The sequence below is a fragment of the Lampris incognitus genome, chromosome 9, assembly GCF_029633865.1.
Source record: "Lampris incognitus isolate fLamInc1 chromosome 9, fLamInc1.hap2, whole genome shotgun sequence".
Lineage (NCBI taxonomy): Eukaryota > Metazoa > Chordata > Actinopteri > Lampriformes > Lampridae > Lampris > Lampris incognitus.
This window is the reverse complement of record NC_079219.1, coordinates 43,326,334-43,350,915: the sequence shown is the minus strand read 5'-3', so window position 1 is coordinate 43,350,915 and position 24,582 is coordinate 43,326,334. Positions and strand designations below refer to the sequence as shown.

The 24,582-nt window shown below is 41.5% G+C and overlaps 1 protein-coding gene across 3 annotated transcripts in view; it reads left to right on the top strand.

The window, feature by feature from the left end:
- Positions 1-24,582, top strand: part of ppox (protoporphyrinogen oxidase) — a 139,194-nt gene that overhangs the window by 54,054 nt on the left and 60,558 nt on the right. For all 3 annotated transcript variants that reach the window (XM_056285920.1, XM_056285919.1, XM_056285918.1), the window contains 2 exons: positions 5,467-5,660; positions 13,303-13,363. In XM_056285920.1, coding sequence (XP_056141895.1) covers positions 5,467-5,660; positions 13,303-13,363 — 255 coding nt within the window. The remainder of the gene's footprint in view (positions 1-5,466; positions 5,661-13,302; positions 13,364-24,582) is intronic.

The window sequence follows — 24,582 nt, the reverse complement described above, 5'->3', positions numbered from 1 at the left end:
GAAAACACATATTGCTAATCTAACAAACGTAAAAAAGAACTGAAAATAAATATTGAAACAGTCCCAAACAACGACTGGAACTTAAAAACTACTAGAACGATCATGGGCCATCAAAATGACCCCTCATGGTTTTTAAACTCTATATTCTGTCAAGATAAATACCTGATTGAGATATTAATGCATTACATATGTTAGTATGTTTGTTATGACACTGACACCAAAATTAACATTTTAACAACTTTAATGCTATTTTTCAAACAATTTAAAATGTTCACTGTCCAACGCCTGTAAATACTGTAACACCTCGGTGGTAGTCCTGATGTGTCTGTAATGGTGTCTTTAGGCAGACATGTTGGCAATAATCAAAAATCAAATTTAGACTATTACTCTGCACTGGAGAACGCTAGTGTGTTTCTAGAACACAGCAATGAGCTTCGCGAAGGAAATGATGCAGCCAAAACACGTCATAAATAGTAACATGAAGCACACGATCACGCGCAAATTACGAGATGGTCACGTTGACCGCTCATGGTCATTTTAGGTAGATCTTATAACTTTTTGTGTGCAATTGATCTAAAACTAATTTTTAATGCAAAATGTTTTAGGAGAATTCAGGGAGCAGCAGGTCTGTTTCTTTCTTCTTTTTTTTCATTTTTTTTTCAGAAAGTTATTAAACTTTGAAAATCCGAAACGGTCATAATGACTGTGTTGGTCGTTCTTAAATTATGGATATATGGGGCGTCCAGGTAGTGTACTGGTCTATTCCGTTGCCTACCAACATAAGGAAGGTGGTTTGAATCCCCGTGTTACCTCTGGCTTGGTCGGGCGTCCCTTCAGACACAATTGGCCGTGTCTGCGGGTGAGAAGCAGGATGTGGGTATGTGTCCTGGTTGCTGCATTACCACCTCCTCTGGTCGGTCGGGGTGTCTGTTTGGGGTGGAGGCGGAACTTTATTACTCTGCACTGGAGAACGCTAGTGTGTTTCTAGAACACAGCAATGAGCTTCGCGAAGGAAATGATGCAGCCAAAACACGTCATAAATAGTAACATGAAGCACACGATCATGCGCAAATTACGAGACGGTCACGTTGACCGCTCATGGTCATTTTAGGTAGATCTTATAACTTTTTGTGTGCAATTGATCTAAAACTCATTTTTAATGCAAATGTATGCATGTTTTAGGAGAATTCAGGGAGCAGCAGGTCTGCTGCTTCTTTTTTTTTCATTCTTTTTTCAGAAAGTTATTAAACTTTGAAAATCCGAAACAGTAATAATGACTGTGTTGGTCGTTCTTAAATTATGGATATATGGGGCGTCCAGGTAGCGTACTGGTCTATTCCGTTGCCTACCAACATAAGGAAGGTGGTTTGAATCCCCGTGTTACCTCTGGCTTGGTTGGGCGTCCCTTCAGACACAATTGGCCGTGTCTGCGGGTGAGAAGCAGGATGTGGGTATGTGTCCTGGTCGCTGCATTACCACCTCCTCTGGTCGGTCGGGGCGCCTGTTTGGGGGGGAGGCGGAACTGGGGGGAATAGCATGATTCTCCCACGTGCTACGTCCCCCTGGCGAAATTCCTCACTGTCAGGAGAAAAGAAGTGGCTGGCAACTCCACATGTATCGGAGGAGACGTGGTTCTGCAGCCCTCCCCGGATCGGCAGAGGGGCGGAGCAGCTACCGGGATGGCTCGGAAGAGTGGGGTAATTGGCCAAGTACAATTGGGGGGAAAAAGGGGGGGGGGAAATGCAGAAAAAAAAACATAAAATAAATTAAACATTTATGGATATATTGTTCATTGTAAACAGTCATTGGCTGTTTTGGGTCGTTGGTTGTGATAGCGTCAAGGACAGCCAGACAGTGCTGATTGACAGAATTGCAGGCTCTTCAAAAATTCTAGCAGTGTAAGAAAACTTAGGCAGGAGTAGTGTGGCACCAGCTATGATGATTAAAAACTATGGCTTCACCGTCCTGGTGTAGCCATAGTTTTTAGTCATCTTGATAAATCAAAGCGTCATCGAAAATGTTGATTTTTTTTTTGACAGCATCACAAGCCTAATCTCTTTCTGTGTGTGTGTGTGTGTTTGTGTGTGTGTGTGTTGATGTTGGAGAATCATTGATAATTCTCTGCTAGTCAGAAACAGTTTAGTGAGAGAGGCTGGAGATATTTTTGTGCAGAATTGCAAACCCATGTTGTCTTCTTGTACCAAGCCCAGACTAGGTCAACATCATCCTCACTTTTAGGGGCCCAAGCAGCTGGAACCCTCTTGTGTTAAAAATTAGATTACTACAATTGAACTGATATTTTGTTCCAGCTAATGCATGCATAACTGGAAAATGAAATATTAACAATGAGATTGCATTTTCATTGGAATTTAGTCCATTCTGACATTTCAGATTCAGACAACTTTATTTATCCCAGAAGGGCAATTCAGTTTTTACAATCTACCCAGACCATACACAAACTCACAGACAAGTGGCAATCATCATTATGTCAGACACAATAGACAGATCAGTACATGGGCAAGAGATGCACTCTGTCACCCTCATGTCACCCTGCATGCAGGCTCACACGAGGACCAGGCGAAGGGCAAAAATTCATGTAAGTTAAAAGAAGTTAAAAGAATAGAATAATAAATAAATAAATGAAGCACTGTAAGATGCATTGCATGTTACATTCCCCCACTATAGTCAGTGAAAGTACAGGCCCACAAGCCATGCAAAAAACAAACAAGGTATAAACCAACTATTGTTGTTTAAAACAATATAAAGCATTTATTTAAAATGACTAATCTCAGCATTTAAAAGCCTGATAGCAGAAGGAATGAAGGACCTAGAATAGCAATTTGTTTTCCTAGGAAGCACTTTATAGCGCCGGCCTGAGGGGTTACAGTGAATTCACTTTCATATACACTTACTGTATTTCATGGACTATAAGTCGCTGACTTTTTACTCGTCTGGCTGGTCATGTGACTTATATTCCAAAGTGATTTATACACTGATTTCAACTAAGGCCACTAGTTTTGGGTTTTTTTGGGGGGATTTTTTCCCGCTTTTTCTCCCCAATTGTACTTGGCCAATTACCCCACTCTTCTGAGCTTTCCCGGTCACTGCTCCACCCCCTCTGCCGATCCGGGGAGGGCTACAGACTACCACATGCCTCCTCTGATTCGCCAGCTGCTTCTTTTCACCTGACAGTGAGGAATTTCACCAGGGGGATGTAGCGCGTGGGAGGATCACGCTATTCCTATGAAACCAAGATTGATCATGTCAGAACTTTTATCACCTTTAATGTGAAATTGCAACCTATAAAAATAAAGTGAAAATCAATCAACCATTTTAGGGAAAAAAAGAAAAATACAAAACTTACAATAACCTGGTGGCATAAGTGGGCACCCTCTTTTATAATTGGAGCTGTGGCTGTGTTCAGAATTAACCAATCACATTCAAACTCATTAAATAGTAGTTAGTATAGAATAGAATAGAAAATAATTAATTGTCGACTTTTTGTCTACAAAAGGCAGAAATTTGTCTTTGGCTTGCATGTGCAAAAAACTTCTATTAAAAAGGGTACATTAAAACACCTCGCATCCAGACGGAACACGTGAAAACACATTTACATAAAAACACAGAAGCTACATTAGAAGCAGAAGCAGGTGATGAAGAGGTAGATATGAAGTGGCTGTGTGCTGAGTTAGCAGGCTGGCTTCATAAAGTGGCTGTCCTTACTGATTAAGATGTTTCATGGCCACAGGACCAACAGTTTTCTGTAGATGTTTGTCTTTGCACAGAGGACTCTGTACCTCTGGCCTGAGGGCAGTTGATGAAAGTGGTAATTTAAGGGACTGCTGCGGTCGTCTCAAGATTTTGCCACTTTAGCGTTGGACTGCTTCACCATGGTGATAGGACAGTTGGGTTTGTTTGCACCCTGTAATTGTACTGCCCAGTTTAACTATTTTGGAATAAGGAAGTTTGGAGATGTGGGATTGTAAGTGAGGAGATATCGCCTAACAGAGAGATGGAAGGGGGACAGGTGGATGCATGCTGAGGTCAAGGATCTCGGACAGCTTCCCCATGACCTCTGACCAAAACCACCTAGCTGGTGTGCAGAGCCAGAATTAATGGAAGTGGTTGTCTATTGCAGTGGGACATTATGTGCAGGTGTTGCTATCTGAAGCCCATATGGCACATTTTGTGAGTAGTGATATGTATTCTGTGTAGGACCTTGTATTGAATTAGCTGAATGTTTGAGTTGTATGACATGGAGAATGTGTTGTTGCGTACGGTTTGCCAATTGATATTTGATTGATGTATATTCAAGTATGCAGTGTGTTTCTTTGTTTATTATACCTATACACACATTCTCTCTCTCAATTATAAGTACTGTACTGTAGTTACATTTATTATTATTATTATTATTACTGCATTATTATATTTGTGATGTTTTAGGTAGGTAAAATATATACTATATACAAAGACATACATTTGACTAATTGACACTAGATGTGAACTGTATGTAACTGTTCCGACTTAACATACAAATTTGATTTACGAAAAGACTCAAAAACGGAACTCATTCGTAATCTGGGGACTTCCTGTATGTTAAGCACGATGGCCCAGTGGTTCGCACTGTTGCCTCACAGGAAGAAGGTGCTGGATTCAAACCCCAGGCCATCCCAGGTCCTTTCTGTGTGGAGTTTGCATGTTCTGCCCGTGTCTGCGTGGGTTTCCTGTGGGTGCTCCGGTTTCCTCCCACCATCAAAAAGACATGTTAGCATTAATACTCTTGTCTGTGTCCCTGAGCAAGGCATTGGAAAGAAGAATTGGAGTTGGTCCCCGGGCACTGCACTGCGGCTCCCCACTGCTCCTTGCGTAGGATAGGTTAAATGCATAGAACAAACTTCTTTTCTTTGTATGTATGTACAATGACAAATAATAGTCTTCTCTTCTTAATGTTTTTATACTGATTTATACTCATATCTGTAATGTTTCAGTTTTACAAACAAAAGCTAAAAAAAAAAACAACAAACAAATGAAACTAGTCAGTAAAATATAAGAAAAGCCAAGAATTGTGTGTTTAGTGGAGGACTTTTGAATGTTAACTGGCTGTGTAACATTGCACAAGAGTATACGCTGCAAGGGCAGTACACTGTTAGTGTGCTCGCTGGAGTATAACTCAATAGCACATGGAGTGAAGTGTCATATCCTATGTATTGGTAGAGGCCTGATAAAGATCTGTGGAGGATAGTGTCTTCTGGGCTTCCTACATTGTTTGTGGCAGCTCTGCTGATAATACTACTACTACTACTTTCGGCTCCTCCTGTTAGGGGTTGCCACAGCGGATCATTCGTTTCCATAATACAGGTGGGAAAATATTGTAAATGCTTTTATGTGAGCTGGGCATAGTACAGGCACTAATGCTATATGGGAATTGTGCTTTACTTCATTCATATATTGTATGAATTCCTCCAGGTACCAGTCATGTGGTTCGCCCTGGTCCTCTGGCCCAGAAATCAAGGAATCAGTCATGGGCCCAGTGGTCTCTGCGCAAGGGGATGGAGTCTCTCCCAGAGGCAATCGTTGATTGGCTAACACAAAGTGAGAAGGTCCATCTTCACAGGCATGCTACTGTCAAGCAGCTCCATCTTTCTGGTGCAGACTGGGAGGTTAGTTGGTCAATCAAAAATATTCCTACACTGTTTTATTTAAAGGAAACACTGACCATTTAAAAATAAAATGATACAACATGATAGATAAAATGCTGTGCAAACATTTTGCAAGGGCATGCCAGGAAACCACCAGATAGTGTTGGTGATGTAAATGAATTTTAGAATTCCAACAATATTTGCAGTCTAAATCAGCATGCCGTCACCCTCTGAGTCTCTTGTGTGAACAGCAAATGCGTCTATGACAAGGAAACGATGTCATACTTTTCTAACATGTCATGTTCCAGTGGTTCAAAGTGCTGTCCACTAGAGAAAGAATTCCATGGCAGATTTTCCATGCTGCATCTCGTTTTCACTGGTTTCCTCTCCCATTTTGTAGAACAGTGGTTCTCTACCTTTTCGAGTCGCAACCCCCCAGAATAATCAGGTTGGTGTTCGTAACCCCCCCCCCCCCGAAAGCACTAGGACATTTAACTTACAACACTCCGATGTAAACACACTGATCACTCATAAACTGTCTGCCCAAGACTCTTCGAGGGATTATACTGTAATATTACAGATGAAAGATACCAAACGCACACAGGAAGGCCACTGCTTTGCCCACAGACAGAAAAACAACAAATTTGATTTTGGCTTTAATTAGTGTTTTACATTTATTGAAATAACAGCACCTCATGTGCACACACTTTGTCATGAACACACTCAGTAAAATCTATTCTAAGACAAATCACTGGTACAGGTGATGTAATGTAAAAACCATTCCCCAGTCTAAAATATGTTTATTTTTCTCACGGCGCTGCGGAGCTGCTGCCATGGGCTACGCGTCAGAAATTGTGGTCATTCACTCCTGGACGCAAATTGTGGTCACTCGCCTGTGAGCGTGTCCTACTAAATGTTAGTCTTTGATATATTAACTTTATACATGAGAGCTATCACAATGCTCCTACTCACAATGTTGCCCTCCGCATACATACTATGTGAGTCATCGTTTCCTTCAATGAACTCGATCAAGAACTAGGAAAGACACAGACTCTCCAATGCACATCTTGGCCAGTGCCTCAGGCTTGCCACAACAGAATACAGGCCCAACATCAGAAAGATTGCCTCACCCTGTCACTCTCACTTCTCTCGCTGGTTGGTGAATGAACATCCATTTATTTTTGTCCATAATTAAATGGTTGGTTTTGGACTCGTGTTTCGAGAGTGCATTTTTTTTCTTGTGTGATCCTCAACACAGGCTTTAAGAATCCCAGGCCTAAATTATTACCACCACCACTATTACTACTAATATTAATAATAACAATTTTATGCACCATTGAGGTTGACACAACTTCACTGTCATTGTGCTCAATGACACTGAAGTGACCAGAATATATACTGGGGTAATGAAACAGACAAGCAACAAGAAACAGTCCATTCAGAAGGGCATCGTACTGAGCCTCCACATTCCAAGAACAGTTAGCAGCCAATGTACGAAAGTCAGTGGCATAATCACAGACTGACCTCCTCCCTTGGCGTGCCTGCAACAAGACTCGTGCTGCCTATCTGCCACTGACAGACCTGTCGAACACCTTCGTTTCCTGAGTGAAGCGATCCAGGGAGGCACAGACAGGTGAATTGGCTTCCCAAACTGACGCCCCCCACTCCAGGAGAGTGATGATGTAGGCAACTCTGGAGCGATCAGATGGCTGTTGCTCAAACACCAAAGAGCATTGTGATAAAAACGAACCGCAAAGGCCAGGCTCACCACTGTAGTGACTGGGAGGAGGCAGAAGTGGCTCATGGCTGGGATGCAGCAATGGTGGAGAAGCTGCTGGGCTGGATGGAGCTGTGTCCTGGAGCTGCCGTAGCTGAGCCGACAGGTGATCAATGCTGTTAGCGAGTACTTGCAGGTGCCGTGTTACTGTGGCCATTTCCGTCTGATGAGTGTTGAGAGCGGAGCCTTGCTTGTCCACCAGAGCTTAGAGGTGTTGAAATTCTGCTGGGTCCATTCCTGGCCAGATCATACTGTCACAAATCAGAGACGACCCACACGCAGAATCGCTGAGCAGAGGCAGGAGTTAGGCAAAAGAGTGACTTTACTGGCAGGGCAAAGTACAGTCCGTTCCAGAGATCGAAGAATAACAAAAAAATCAAGCCGACCGAGCTGAGGTAGGTGAAAGGTTCAAACAAGGAAGCAGGCACAGGTCAAAATCCAGAAAAAAGGCAATACATACAATCAGGCAGGATACGAAGCAGGCAGTGAGCACAAACTACGATCTGGCAAACAACAAAGGCCAATGGACCAGAATATATACTGGGGTAATGAAACAGATAAGCAACGAGTGTGGCAAAATTAACAACAGATAGGCTGACATAATGCAGGGGGAGTGCCAGTGGGTGGAACAGCTGGCAGATGCTGATTGGAGAATGAGCGGAGGGGTGTGTGCAGGAGAAGCAGCAGGAGGGAGGGGGCTAAGAGGAACGGGAAACTCCAGCAGAGTCCATGACACCATCACTCAAGTAACCAATTATAGCTACTCATTTAATGAAAATGGTAAAATATATACCGGTAATCCATGTTTATTATACCAACATTTCTATTTAATGAGCTTAACATGGAAACAAAACGTCCACATTCCTGAGTGATATGCCATTATTTCCGTGGAATGGGGTCTCAAAAATCCTCATTCAATAGTGGTATAAAAGTTAACATTCACACTAAGTACAACAACTAATATTCATGTTTGTAGCCAAGGCTAAGCGTTTTCAGTTTTTACCGATTTTCACTGAAAAATACCCAGTTTTTTTTTTAAAGGAGCAGATCGGTTTAAACTGATTTTCACCCGGATTTTATGTTTCCACGGATCCAAAAGTTGTTCCTGTTCGTGTGAGGATATGTAACAGTGTCCTCTTGCAGCAAAATTCGGCATGCTGGATGGCTTTGAAAAATAAAAACCGAACATGCTGAGCCTTGTTTGTAGCGCATTTCTACTCTGCCCTCTATCAGTGGACAGTATAATTACAATTGGGATCCGGTTTAAATGTGATCAAATGGACCGATTGCTTCCAACGCCTGTGAAACCAACAATTTATTGATTTTTAGAAATTGACCCGCGGCCCATACTGAGTAAAGACAGGGGCTGAATGCAGCCCGCGGGCTGCCACTTGCCCATGTCTGATGTACATGAATGGCTGGCTCTGCAGACAAAGTAGCTATTTCATGCTTGGGATGTCTGTGTGCAAGTGGCTGTGACAACAACATAGAAGATCCTACTCCTCTGTCTTGAGCCTGCTAGTTAACGCTCAGGAATGTATGGACCTAAGGCACTACACTGTAATCATTTCAATTGTTAACCCCACACTTCTCTGTACCTTGAAGACACATTACGTAGGCACACCACTGGATACAGTTTTTGAACTTTTTTGGGTCCAGCAGGAGTTGTATTGATCTGGGCTCCACTCATTTCTTCACTCTGGCCCATAAGGAAAGGCCTACACAAAACAGAATGATAATTACACATGGCAACTTGATGAACATAGGTGAAACCATCTAGCTTCAGCACCCTCGTTATTGCCTTTTTTTATCATACTACATATTTACCAGGTAAATGCAATATAACAATAGTTACTCTGCTGTTAGTTACACCTTTAAATAATAAGGTAGCTATTTATAAATCACAGCCCAGCCTTATTACTGATCACCTTATTACCTTATCACAATTACTACTTAGCAGTAGTAGTCAACTTAAACACAGTATAATTGTCAAAGGTTATTTAAATAAATGTGTGTTAATTGTATTAGTTGTGTATTTTGTTTACATGTGAAATTGTTACTCAGAAAGATGTGATGTAAGATTTCATATACATAGGATGATGTTTTCACAAACAATCAGAAATAAAGATGTTGTAAAACATCCACTCTGGAACTGAAACAAAGTAGTAATCACTGGAAAATGATAAAAACCTTTTGTTAAGTCCTTAAAACATCTGTCCATCCATTGCTCTATCTTGTTTTAGAATTAAAAACATTGAAGTTAATTTGGTGCATTTCATTCACAGATAAAGCTGGGTTTTTTTTTAAATTGATGTTAACATTTTAAAAGCTGTAGCGTTGTTGTTTGAACCTCAGTGAATGTGTAAATTTTAAAAAGTGAGACAACTTATTGGAAATTTTAAAGATCCGGTCCAAAAGCTGTAGCATGGTAGGTTGTTTGAACCTCAACAATTTTGTGAATTTGAAAAAGTTAGACAACTTATTGGAAATTATAAAGATCCGGTCCAATGAAAATCATGTTTTCTAATCTCGATATGTTATTTGACACAAAATTTGTGGTGTGTAGAAGCCACACCGGTCGTGGCTGTAGTTGCCGCAGTAAGCACAGCAGTTTTATGACAGTCTGCCAAAAATAGGCTTGTTGCAAAAGACGTAAAGAGAGCAGTTGAAGTTGTGATGTGCGGCACACAAAGTCAAAAAACAGTCCAATGACCATTTTGAATGCGGTTTGCATTTTCATAGATAGGCTTATTTTTATTTAATATAGGTTATTTATTTTAGATAATTTTTCATTTACATGTTGATATATTGTGCAGCTGTATATTTTAAAATGGAAGGAAACCCTGTCTTTGCATTTTATTTTGATCTTTTTCAATAAAAGTGCTTGTGACATCTCACATGTGGCTTTGACTTACAACTGAAAATTTAGCCGACTTCGTAGAAAATACCAAGCTATATATCATGTATTGCCATTCAGCCTAAAAATACCGAGATATAATTGTTGGTCCATATCGCCCAGCCCTCCTAGTGTTAACAGCATAGTCTGTCACGTGGCAGAATAATCCACATGGCTATGCTGGTAACTGGCACTCTGCCAGATTACCTAGTTAGGTTGAGTTCAAGTGCAAGCACAACTGTGTTGTTTCAGTGGTTTCTTATGGGGGGGGGGGGAGTTGTGTATGAGCCACACCAGTCATGGCTGTAGTTGCCGCAGTAAGCACAGCAGTTTTACGACAGTCTGCCGAAAATAGGCTTGTTGCAAAAGACATAAATTATGGTATTAGCGCTTGTGACCACCACCTTTTTGCTGCAAATCCAACAAATCCCCTCCTCCAAATTATTGGGCTTAAAACCAAAATGTGCCCACAGCGGTGCTGTGGTGTTTGGCTTTGCAACTATGTCCATGATGTTAATGTTAACAGATGCTCATCAAAATGCAGTCGTCGAATATAAGCGTCTCAGGATAAACAGTTTGTTGGCACTAATTCACCACTCATGCCATTAAACCATGGCAGAAGGGCGCAACAAGATGACGCCATAAAAAGAGTGCCAGTGAAACAACAAATTGTAGAAAACGATGTTGAAATAGTGATGGAAATATGAAATTTCTGTTAGTTTCATCCAGCTGTTTTTATACAAATGAATGGAAAGGATTCTAACGATTATGCAAAATGATCGCTGTCAGGTCAAATAATCGCAATCAGGTGGTTATGTAATAATTGTGACAGCCCTAAGATCACTAAAACAATTACAATGAACTAATTTTTTTTTTACACTAAAAAATGACACTGAACATTAATATTCCTCAATAAAACTTGTCTGACTGAATTAAAAGTCTATGGAGTGGAGCTTTGGTATTATTAAGGATGCCATGTTCATTGGAATGACTGTCTCACGTAGGACCCTTAAGATTAGTCTGACAACTTAAAGGTGCTTGAGTTCAGCTATGACGGTAATTGCTTCAAGATTCAATAATTTATTGTCATATCAACTTTACAGTTGATTTGGAATTTGTTTCAGTGTGCTCAAAGATAACAGTAAACATATAACCACACAATACATACAATGAGTGTCCACAAAAACTGTTAAAATTATAATTCAGGTTATACAATCATGTGTTCCATGCCATTAAAATGACCAATCAAAGTGCATGTGCTCAAGGAGACTGTACTTGTACAATCAGTGAAGCATTTAGGATGTGGATTGCTGCAGGGTAAGATCTATTGTGGAAGCAAGATGTTCAAGTCATGATACTGCGGAGATAATTGAATAAGGGGTTGACTGGGTGTGAGGAGTCCTTTAAAATTTTAAAAGCTTCCACTAAATGTGAATATGGTTTAATTCAGAAATGTCGGGAGTTCGCAGCCAATTATTTTGAAGCTGTGCACGCGACCCTGTCCAGCAGTTTGTTTTTTTTTCTTTTCTCGTGGGTTGCAGCATTGCCATACCATACAGTTATTGAGAAAGAAAGCACACTTTTTATTACATCTCTGTAGAACTGTGACACTGCAACCACTGACACTCCAGATTTCCCAAGGGGCCTTAGAAAGAAAAGAATAGTCTTTAGTGAGCTTTCTTGTGGATGAGGGTGAAGTTGTCTTCCCATTTCAGGCAGGAGGAGATTGTCGTCCCAAGGAATTTGAAATGATCCACTGTCTACCACCTGGCTGTTAATGGCCAGCGGTAGTAGCTCTCCCTGATTTTTACAGAAGTCAACCACAAGTTCTTCAGTACTGTTGATGTTCAGTTCCCAGATTGTTATTGCTACACCAGTCAACAAGAGGGACCTCCTTTCTATAAGCTGTCTCATCATTACAGGAAATCAGTCGCACCAGTGTTGTATCATCAGCAAACTTGGTCATTTTTAAAGTGTCAGAGTGTAAAATAGTCATTGGTGTATAATGAGTAGAGCAGAGGTGAGAGGACACACCCCCTGAGGGGCATCTGTAATATGGTCAATGAGTTTGGATCTATTGTTGAATTTGACAGCCTGTGTTCTGCCCAGTAAGAACTCCAAGACGCAGAGACATAGAGACCAATGGAAGACTATCTACAAAAGTTTGTTATGGGTATTATTGTATTAAAAGCTGAGCTATAGTCAATGAAAAGTACCAGAGCATAGGTGGCAGTTGGCTCAGAGATTCACTGACCTATTGGCCCTGTATGCAAACTGATTGGGGTCTAGCTCAGCACTGGACAGATGTTTACATACTATACAGCCAAACACTTCCATTATAACATGTTAAGGCAACGGGACTGTAGCCAGTCAAACAGCTAACAATGGGCTTCTGTGGCACAGAAATTATTACTGCAGCTGTAAAGCATGCTGGGACTTTACACTGGTTGGTAGACCAATTAAAAATACAAGTCAGAGCAGAAGCAAGTTCAGTAGCACACCATTTTAAAATCTATCAAAAGTTCACAAAAATGTACAGGAGTTGTTAATTTGTAATAAAAAAAGATTTATTTACAAACTAAAAATTTATGGAACACTACAACTGCTAAACAAACTAATGAATAGAAGTCAAGATAAGAACTATGAATAATAAGATATGAATGAAAGAAATGGAAACAGATGATCCGCTGTGGCGACCCCTAATGGGAGCACCCGTAGTAGTAGTATTAGATAAGAAGATATGAATAACAAATAACAAATGGGCAAAGTAAATGAATGAGGAAATGGATGAATCAGGAACTCACTGATGAAGGCATAGTGTGCGTACGTGTGCGTATGTGTGTGTACGTGTGTGTGTGTGTATGTGTGTGCGCGCATGTGTGTGTGTGTGTGTGAGTAATTGCGAATGCTTTAGTTGAGTTGTGCTGATTCTCCTGCCATCATTGTGTTATAAATGCTTTGTCCCTGGGTGTGCGGATGTGTTGTTGTAGATCCAGTTGGAAGATGGAACCATAACAGCTGACCACATCGTCTCTGCCATGCCCGCTAAAGGTGAATATTAGACTATACTATATCTACAAGGACTGTACTTTGTGTTATATGCACGGTTGGGTTATTATTTGGAACGTGCTCATTTCAGATTCCATTTATCGATCCCTGGATTTTATTCTCATTATGATTTTAAACAGTTATGTTTTTTATTATTTCTCCCACTTTTTCCTCCCAGTTTGGCATGTCCCATGTCCTACTCTCCTCAGTTCTACCACTGTACAGTCCCTATGGTGGTTGGTCAGGGCTTGCACCATGTTCAGCCCTGACGACTGCTCCTTTCCACCTATCTGCTGCAGGTGTCTGCGGGGGAATGCAAAGCATGTAGAGTCTCTCACCATTCCCCCCCGGATTTCCCCACACTTGAATCTCAGTGGCGAGACACATTACTCTTGCTGACCCCCCATGCAGGCCTGCAATGCCAGGGTTCATATTAGTCTGTTAAGCCACCAAAGGGCCCTTCTAATTATAATGTATGAGAAAGAAACTAAAAGCAAAAACTAATCTCCCACTATAGTGTTTTGGGTTTAGAACATCATCTCCCTGCAATGTTATACTTAAATTACTACACTTGGACACGGTCATTGTTTGAATTCTAGTTTTATTATCACAAAATATAACAAATATACATTATATACAGTGGTGCTTTAAAGTTTGTGAACCCTTTGGAATGTTCTATATTTCTGCCTAAATATGACCAAAAACATCATCAGATTTCCACACAAGTCCTAAAAGTAGATAAAGAGAACCCAATTAAACAAATGAGACAAAAATATTATAATAATTCGTCATTTTTTTATTGAGGAAAATGATCCAATATTACATATCTGTGAGTGGCAAAAGTATATGAACCTTTGCTTTCAGTATCTGGTGTGACACCCCCCCCCCCTCCTGCAGCAATAACTACAACAAAACGTTTCTGGTAACTATTGAGCAGTCCTGCACATCGGCTTGGAGGAATTTTAGCCCGTTCCTCTGTACAGAACCACTTCAACTCTGGGATGTTGGTGGGTTTCCTCACATGAACTGCTCGCTTCAGGTCCTTCCACAACATTTCGATGGGATTAAGGTCAGGACTTTGACTTGGCCATTCCAAAACATTAACTTTATTCTTCTTTAAGCATTCTTTGGTAGAAGGACTTGTGTGCTTAGGGTCATTGTCTTGCTGCATGACCCCCATTCTCTTGAGTTTCAGTTCACGGACAGACGTCCTGACAGAATTTGCTGGTATAATTCAGAATTCATTGTTCCATCAATGATGGCAAGCCGTCCTGGCCCAGATGCGGCAAAACAGGCCCAAACCATGATACTACCACCACCATGCTTCACAGATGGGATAAGGTTCTTATGCTGGAATGCAGTGTTTTCCTTTCTCCAAACATGACACTTCTCAAGTAAACCAAAAAGTTCTATTTTGGTCGATCCGTCCACAATTTTTTTTTCCATTAGCCTTCTGGCTTGTCCACATGATCTTTAGCAAACTGCAGATGGGCAGCAATGTTCATTGGAGAGCAGTGGCTTTCTGCTTGCAACCCTGCCATGCACACCATTGTTGTTCAGTGTTCTCCTGATGGTGGACTCATGAACATTACCATTAGCCAATGTGAGAGGCCTTTAGTTTTTTAGAAGTTACCCTGGCTTCCTTTGTGACCTGGCTGACTATCACACGCCTTGCTCTTGGAGTGATCTTTGATGGTCGAGCACTCCTGGGGAGGGTAACAATGGTCTTGAATTTCCTCCATTTGTACACAATCTGTCTGACTGTGGATTGGTGGAGTCCAAACTCTTTAGATATGGTTTTGTAACCTTTTCCAGCCTGATGAGCATCAACAACGCTTTTTCTGAGGTCCTCAGAAATCTCCTTTGTTCTTGCCATGATACACTTCCACAAACATGTGTTGTGAAGGTCAGACTTTGATAGATCCCTGTTCTTTAAATAAAACAGGGTGCCCACTCACACCTGATTGTCATCCCATTGATTGAAATCACCTGACTCTAATTTCACCTTCAGATTAACTGCTATTCCCAGAGGTTCACATACTTTTGCCACTCACATATATGTAATATTGGATCATTTTCCTCAATAAATAAAAGACCAAGTATAATATTTTGGTCTAATTTGTTTAATTGGGTTCTCTTGATCTACTTTTAGGACTTGTGTGGAAATCTGATGATGTTTTCAGTCATATTTATGCAGAAATATAGAAAATTCTAAAGGGTTCACAAACTTTCAAGCACCGCTGTATGGTCATTTTTATTATAAATAGCAGAATGCAAATGGTAAATAAATTGATACCCTGTCGATAGCAAGGTATCAATAATTTGTTATGCCTTTCTAAATGAAGAAACACAGTGGTTGAGGAGGAATGTAATCCTTTCACAACATGTCACCACTTGGTGTCAGCCCTGCCACTCCAGTGGAGAACAGCGTTTCCCTAGTAGGAGCTCTCTGGGGGTGACTTTGAAGAGTTCATACTGCTCTAAGAAGTTGTTTCTAAGAGAAATCTAGAAAATAAAATTTACATCATGGAACTTGAGGGGATATCAAAAACAGCTGGTAATTAACTAAACGTTGCAGACTTTTAATGATGTATTCAACTCGCTTGGTAATGAGACTTGATGCTTTCAGGATTCGATAAGTGGCTTAACACAAACTCAGTTCTGGGAAATTGGGAATCGATTTCAAGTCGGACCCAATTATCAATGTCAATATCACTCCCTGATTATATGAATGGAATGGAGTACCGTAAAACATATAATGTCTTAGACATAAGCAGACGGGCCTTTGTTTATGCTTGTTTCTGTTAGTGATGACTGATTGGCATTCCAAAGAACTTCAACATTGCCACTCTTATCTAATTCCTATATAAGTTGTTCTGCTGTTTGAACACTGAAGGCCCTGTTTTTATGAATCAAAGCACATGGTGCAAAACACAGTCAACCCAAGCACCCAGTGACTTTGAGGAGTAGTGAGCACACTTTTGGTATTTTTTGTGGCAGAGGCACATTGTGCACCTGCAGTACATATGGGAATGAGGAGGAATATATTATCATATTATCAGCAGGTGTGGGTCAGGCTGGTGTTGAATGAGCCAAATATCAATCAAATCTTTTCCTTTCCTTTAAAATTAGCATGCACTGTAAGCACATTGCTAATTTGGTAATAGAAGCAAGAGAGCATGGTCCCGAATGTTCCACACAGAAAAATTTTCTCCCAAGAAGAAACTGAAGTCTTTGTGTTGGAAGCATAGAATCACCTGGAAAACACGAACCAAGTTCTATTTAAATAAAGTTTGGCGGCACGATGACCCAGTGGTTAGCGCTGTCCTGGGTTCGAACCCCAGGTTTGTCCAACCTTCGGGGTTATCCCAGGTCGTCTTCTGTGTGGAGTTTGCATGTTCTCCCCGTGTCTGCGATGGGTTCTCTCCGGGTGCTCTGGTTTCCCCGATCATCAAAAGAAACATGCATGTTAGGGTTTATACTCCTGTCTGTGCACCTGAGTGAGGCAATGGAAAAAGAACTGGAGTTGGTCCCCAGGCACAGCATGAAGGCAGCAGCCCACTGCTCCTAGCTACACAGATCACAGCTAGGATGGGTTAATTTGCAGTAACTGAATTTCCCCAAGGGGATTAATAAAGGAAACTTAAACTTAAAACAATAGGATTAATTTTTATTCCAGAAGTATCAAAACCAAACAAAAAGACTTCATTTTGATTTGATGGTTTAAAGGCCAGTGATGCCATCAAATAATAGTTGACAAGATGTTGGAGATACCATGTTTTGAAATAACATCACAGATTTGGCTTGATAACAATCTGACATAATATAATCTACATTATTTCAGTTATCGTAGACAGAGCCAAGAGCATCAAAGCCCAGGGCCATTCATTTTCTCTATCTCTCCAGCTGTGCATGACAATTTTTGCATTTAGGAAAAGTAGAGAATACTCTTAACAACACGTGTTTGAGATGCAAGCCATTAATTATTATGAATCAAATTGCCGCTGTTTCTTAATTGAATGTCCAATTAGATCAACAGAGGGAAGATTACTTTTAGGTTACAGCATGACAGTTATGACATGCCACGTTAATGTTTTGTGTTAACATTTATGAATGTGGCACGGTATGTTTGTAACATGCGTGCATCAGTGTCTGTGGGCATATGGAGGTGTATTTGGGTGCGTCTTGGCTAACAAGGTGATGAAAATTACACCCAAATGCAGGCATGAAAATCACTCACCTTTCGGCGAAATTCGCCGTTTTGAATCCGAAATAGGTGACCTACGTGAATCGTGTAGATCCGATGAAAAAAAATGTTGGGGGGGGGGTATGGACCGGACATGGAGTTATACACGAGAGCGCGGAGCCATGGTGAGCTGGCCTATCGAATTCGAATTCGCCTTTTTCATTGACAAAAATATTCCCCCTACGAGCGCGAGGGGCCTCGCGTCACCAGTCTTCTCTGGGAAGGTACCGCTACCCGATTGGTTCGTGAAGTGCTCGTGCAGCGAGTGCTTGTGCTGACCAAAGCGATTAATGGAGCAGCGCACGGGGCTGAGCATTCCATGGGGCTGAGGGAAGACGACTCTTTGGACTAACGTTAGCTGACTGATGCCTGCCTGACTGAATTTGGTGAGCGTTTCAATCATTTCAATATTTTCTGATGTATAACGTTACTCAGGAGCTCTGTTGACATAGCCTAGTCCTACATGATTTCAGGTAGCTAATCTATCACTAGCTAGAGATTTAATAAAGAATCCGCATGTCATCGACGCATACGTTGGCTATATTCCACACTGACAGGTGGAGAGATTTGCGTTTTGTGGAAAATTGTTAGCTAGCTAGTTAGTAGGGTAACGTTAGCTAACGTTAGCTTACACCGTATACGCGGCAGACTAGGTTGTATAGCTAACATTATCCCACAAAAAGAAACACGATGAACGTTAACTGTTGGCTAATTCTCAAAATCTCTAAAACCCATTTCAGGACGTGTGGACTGAGGAACTGGTGCGGTGGGAGGCTGAGGTAATGTTAACGCTAGCTAGCTAATGTTAGCTAGCTTTTTGTGTTCTAAGTTAGCTAACTCACATTGTAGAATCTGAGTCAACAAATTAGCTAACGTTACGTTAGCGAACGTTAACAATATTTTAGTGGTTATGGGGATACATAATTCCCCTTATTGAGCTAGTAGGAATGTTGGTTTACAGCTGCTGTTTTCTCAGTTCGGGTTTGCAGTGATACACTTCCGCTGCGCGGGTTTTTGTTGTTGTAATGGTGGAAGGAATAAATGGTGCATGTTGTGTAGCCGAAAGAGAAAGTTGTCACGACTCCAATCCAATATCATAATTTCAATGTCCTATGTGTATGTGTCACAGGACAGGCTTATATCAAAGAACTGGACTGTAACCGTCGATTTATGAGTGGCTCAAGCCTGGGGGCTCTCTAGTGCCTGGCTGTTCCAGGATCACGCTAAAGCACAGACGAGCGTAGCGAAATACATCGTGTAACTTTACATTCACAGAATTATGTTGAGTAATGTTAGTCAGTGGAAGGGACGTAATGTTACTTATTAACCTACTATATTGTAACTGTAAATACCGGATGCCTTTTAATCTGAAATCCAACTATGTATGTAGGCCTAACTTTGTGTGTAAAACAATTTTCAATTTTAGTCTGTGGGTTAGGGTAACGTTAGGCCTATAGTCTAAGTTACTTATCTGAACTTGTGAAACACTCGTTTACACATCTGATTTCAAGTGGACAGATATCTGTATAACATGTAACGTCAGATCCAAGTGTGAACAACCACCACTTATCAGTTAAGCTAGAAGTTAACCCTACTAACGTGAACATTGTTTTTCCAGAATGAGTGTGTTAGGAGAGAAAGATGCTCTTCTTGTAAAACAAGTGGATGCAGGCATCAAATGCAGCTGGAATTGTTCGTGGCTTAAACTAGAAGGGAAAATAAGAGTGAAAGAACAAGAGCTCTCATTCCATCTGTCAGATGTCTTCCGGAAGATCAATAAACAAGGATTTGCACGGTGCATTCTCTGCCAAAAAGATATAAACTACACTCATACACATGTTAGTATTCCTATCTTGTTTTGCCACTATTACCCTATATTAAAGCTGCGCTCTTGCGCATTTCATGAGAGAAGTTGTTAGTCTTGTTTCTTATATAGCATAATGTGAACATATACATACTATCTTGTAATTATGCTTGATTTTTCTCTCAAAGTGCACCAGATTGATGCATTTAAATATAAAATGTTCAAAATTTTCTTCCGGGGGAGCATGCCCCCGGACCCCCCCTAGAGGGTCATATCCTTCTCACCTTTTTCACCCCTGACCCATTTTCATGCCTGCAGAGTGTGCTTTGCTGTTGTTGTTGTTGTTGTTTTTTTGTTGTTTTTTTTTCCAATATTTTATTAGGACAAGAATGTAATACAACCGCACAACTACAAAAGAACAGGTATTTTCGTATTTTACAATTTCAAACCCGCTTTACCTCAAACCAGGGCCCCTATAAGCCCACTAGATGATTCCTGCCCCACAGTCCTCCTTGACGGGATTGAAACAGTGCGTGAAGCATGAAGTCAAATCGAGCACTTACATACACAGTGACACAAGTAATCAAAAAGTAAAAAAATCACAATAATAAAGACATATAAACAAACACTAGAAAAGAATAGTTGGTAGTTGCTGACATTCAGCCCGTTATGCTGGACTAATGAAGAGCCGAAGGTCAGGAAGACACAACATGCGTACTACTGCACACACACAGCCTTCGTATACCCCTTCGTATACAGAGATCTTATATGGGGGCCGTGTGGCAGACAGGCAGTGAAACCTGTGCCTGATACAGGCAGACACAAGGCATACATTACTGCAACACCCTGCCAGGGGGAAGCTGGTATAATGGTCTCCAGTGAGAGTAAAATCTATCGGAGGAACCTCTCAGTGTAAATTTAATTTTCTCCAGTTTTAGGAGAGACAGAATATCAAGCAGCCAGGATTTAAATGAAGGTGGCAGGCTGGACTTCCATAAAAGGAGACTTTTCCTACGGGCGATCAAGGAGGTGAACATGATAACGTTGGTTTGGATGGTTGTTGTAGTGATTTCGTCTGGAGGTCTACTAAAAATAGCTACATGAGGGAAGGGAGGGATTTCGAGTTTTAAAATTTCTGAAAGCGCATCAAAAAATGATTGCCAGAATCAACTCAATTTGGGGCACGACCAGATCATGTGGGTAAGATCACAGGAGGCTTGTGTACATCTAGTCTATCTGGGTAAAATCTGGAAATTTTAGTCTTGCTATAATGAAGTCTATGAAGTACCTTGAACTGTATAAGGCTAAGTCTGGTGCAGCTGGAGGATGTGTTGATAGCTCTTAGGGCTTCTTCCCAGAAATGATCAGAGAATGTAATCTGCAATTCATTCTCCCAATCGGTTCTGATCTTGTTAATGATAGACTCATCCACTGGGGATAAGAGGCCATAAAAGTAGGAGACATGGCCCTTGGGTAAGGATCTGGCTCTAAGTATAACATCTACACCATTGGGGGGGCAGGATTTGGTGGAACTGGGGGGTTCTAGCAAAATCCCATAGCTGAAAATATCTAAAAAAAAATCAGAGCTGCCAAAATCAAAAGCTGCACATAATTGATCAAAGGTAGCAAATAGGCTGTCTATTTAAAAGTTTTCAAAGTGGTGGATGTCTTTCCTCTTTAGAGAGGTAAATTTAGAGTCAATTCCAGCTGGCAAAAATAAATGATTATTGCAAACAGGGGTCACCTGGGGGAGAGTGAGCCACCCAAAGTGACACCTAATCTGTGCCCAGATTCTCAGAGTGCCGATAACAATGGGGTTAGATGTGTACTGCGAGGGGGAGAGGGTAGGGTGCTGCATGCCAAGGCCGGGGGTGAAGCTGAAGAGCATGAGTCAGCCTCAGTCTGATACCAGCTACTCTGAGGCGAAACAAACCAGAGCACGACCTTGTGTGCATTGGTGGCCCAGTAGTAGCCATGGAAGTTGGGTAAGCCAAGCCCACCCAATGACCTGTCTCTCTGTAGCAGGGGTCGGGAACCTTTTTGACTGGGAGAGCCATAAAAGCCAAATATTTCTAAATATATTTCATTGAGAGCCATATAGTATTTTTAACGTATAATAAATTAAATATGTCTTACTTTTAATGCGACTTCTGGTGCTGCATGGTTTTGCTGATGGCCTTGTAGTCTGGTTCATACGTGGTGAGGTTGAGCTTCATGCAGGCGTTGAGGCTTCCATCAGTTAAACGTGAGCGTAGGTTGGTCTTAATGTTCCTCATATGCGAGAAAGACTGTTCACATGCATATGTAGAGCCAAACATGGTCAATACGGCAATACTCACACGCTGCACTGTGTGGTATGTCACAGGAAGCTCGTTCCAAGTTTTAAGAATCAGCTGGTCTTCAGGTTGAAGATTTTTAATTTCTGTCCACTTGTGTTCCCTCGCCAGCTCTGCTCGCTGTCGCGCAAGACTTTCCAACTCTCCATTAAGTGACTTGAACTTACTCATCCACATGTCTGATGCCTTCAGGTCAGCAACTTCCAGCTCAGAGTCTCCGATAGAGACCCCGGGGATGCATGTCAGGTCGATTTTGTCCACTGCACACTCATGTGGATGAGTGATGAACTTGAAAAGACCAGTGCGCGCACGAAATTCTCCAAAACGTGCTTTGAATGACTGCAGGAGATTGAACGTAAAGCCAGCTAGCTGCTGGAGATCCAGATGTCGAGTGGAGTCACTTGCTAAGCATGCATCTCTAAATTGTTGCAGTCTTTCAAAGTGCAGAAGACGACCTGTTTCAATGTCCCTGAGAAAGACTTCCAGCTTGCTTTCAAATGCAAACACTGCTTATTGAAGGGATGAGATTGTATTTCCAATACCTTGCATTTTCACATTGAGCTGGTTCAGATGGCCAGTTATGTCCACGAGATAGTGAAACTGCAGGAGCCAGTCAGTGTTGTCTAGCTCAGGATGCTTGACGCCTTTCATTTCAAGAAAAGTCCGGATTTCACTCAGGCAAGCTGCAAAACGGCTGAGCACCTTCCCCCTTGACAACCAACGCACGTTGCTGTGTAAAAGCAGACCGGGATAATGATTCCCAACTTCTTCTAACAGAGCTTTAAACTGGCGATCATTTAAAGCTCGGGCAACAATAAAGTTGACCACTCGAATGACCAGAGACATCACCTCGCCAAGCTCCTGGCCACACGTCTGAGCGCAAAGCGCCTCCTGGTGCAGGATGCAATGAAAACTTAGGATGGCTCTCTTTTCATGTTCACGGAGAAGCGCTACAAATCCTTTGTTCTTCCCCAACATACAGGGTGCACCATCAGTACAGACAGAAATAAGTTTATCCATCGGTAGTTTTTTTTTCTTTAGCAAACTCAATGAAAGACATGAATAAATCCTCTCCTCTTGTTGTCCCTTTCATTGGCAAAACAGCCAAGCTTTCCTCACGCAGTGTGTCACCTGCAGCATACCTGGCAATGATACTGCACTGAGATAGATGGCTAACGTCTGTTGACTCATCTAACGCGAGAGAAAAGTATGTCCCGGCGTTTATGTCCTTAATTTGTGTTTCCTCGACTTGATTTGCCATCATGATGCTACGATCGTGCACAGTTCTTGCTGACAGGGGCATGTCTTTTATTCGTTTGATTATCTTGTCTTTATTTGGGAAGTCATCAAACAGTTCATTGGCCACATCAAGCATGAATGTTTTGGCATACTCGCCATCTGTGAATGACTTTCCATTCCTTACTATTGCCAAAGCCCCCGCAAAGCTAGCGGAATTCCCGTCACCTTGCTTGGTCCACACACGTAGTTGCTGCTGACTCGTCTGCACTCTCCGCTGTAGCTCCTCGCATGCCCTTTTCCTGCTGTCCCCCGCTGGAGATTTCGATGCAAATGAAGCATGGTGCGTATCGAAGTGCCGCTTTATATTTGACCGTTTCATCGATGCAATTTTATCATTGCATATTAGACATACCGCAGATCCTGCTCTCTCCACAAATGCAAATTCCTCTGTGCACGCAGCCTGGAATGCACGGTAATCATCGTCTTTTTTTCTTTTTGCCATCTTTTCCGTTACAAGGGTTGAAGCGGATAAACTAGTTGGCTATCTGATAAAATTGATTTCTTCACCTTTACAATGACCCGGACATGCTCGCGAGCCATTGGTTCCCGACCCGACCCACGGGTGACCCGTGACCCGTGAAATTTATCTTCAAAACTAATTTCTGTTTACTTTAAAATGACACAGTATTATTAAGAAATATCACAAGTATTTTAAAATCAGTTCCAAACTGATTTTTTTGAAAAAAAAATAATTTTCAACTCAAAATTGTCTGGGAGCCATATGCCGTCACCGGAAGAGCCATATATGGCTCGCGAGCCATAGGTTCCCGACCGCTGCTCTGTAGCAAGGCGTGCTTACCAGCCCAGATAAACAAGGACATAATGCCGTCAAGAGAGTTGAAAAACAATCAAAGCAAAAAGATAGGGATACATTGGAAAACATATACATAAGTATCTAGGTAAAATGTTCATTTTGATAATCTGTACTCTGAAAGTGGTAGATGACTCCACCTCTGTAGGTCAGATTTGACTGTTGCCATTAGTTCCGTAAGGTTTTGTTCGCGTATTGAATGAATGGCTCGAGTAATAACGATGCAAACATATTTAAATCCTGAGTTAGATAGTTTGAAAGGTATTGATGACATTGGTAAATCTTCAGCCAATTGATTGATAGGGAAACATACACTTTTTTTGGATATTTAATTTATAACTGAGAGCACACCAAAAGATTCCAAGACTGAAAGAATATGAGGGATACTAGACAAGGGGTCACGCACAAATAACAGCAGGTCATCAGCATATAGTGAGACTATGTTCTGTACCCCACCTCCGGATGCCCTTAAGCCTGCTTTCTGCCTTTACAGCAGTCGACAGTGGCTCAATAGCAATCGCGAACAAGAGCAGCAACAATGGACATCCCTGGCATGTCCCACGGAACACAGGGAAGGGTTCAGAGCAGTGGGTGTTTGTACACACCGATCCGTGAGGGGAAGAGTAAAGTAATTGTATCCATGAAATAAGGCCTTCACTAAAGCCGAATTGTCGTAGCGTAGCAAACAAATAGGCCCACTCCACCCTGTCGAAGGCTTTCTCAGCG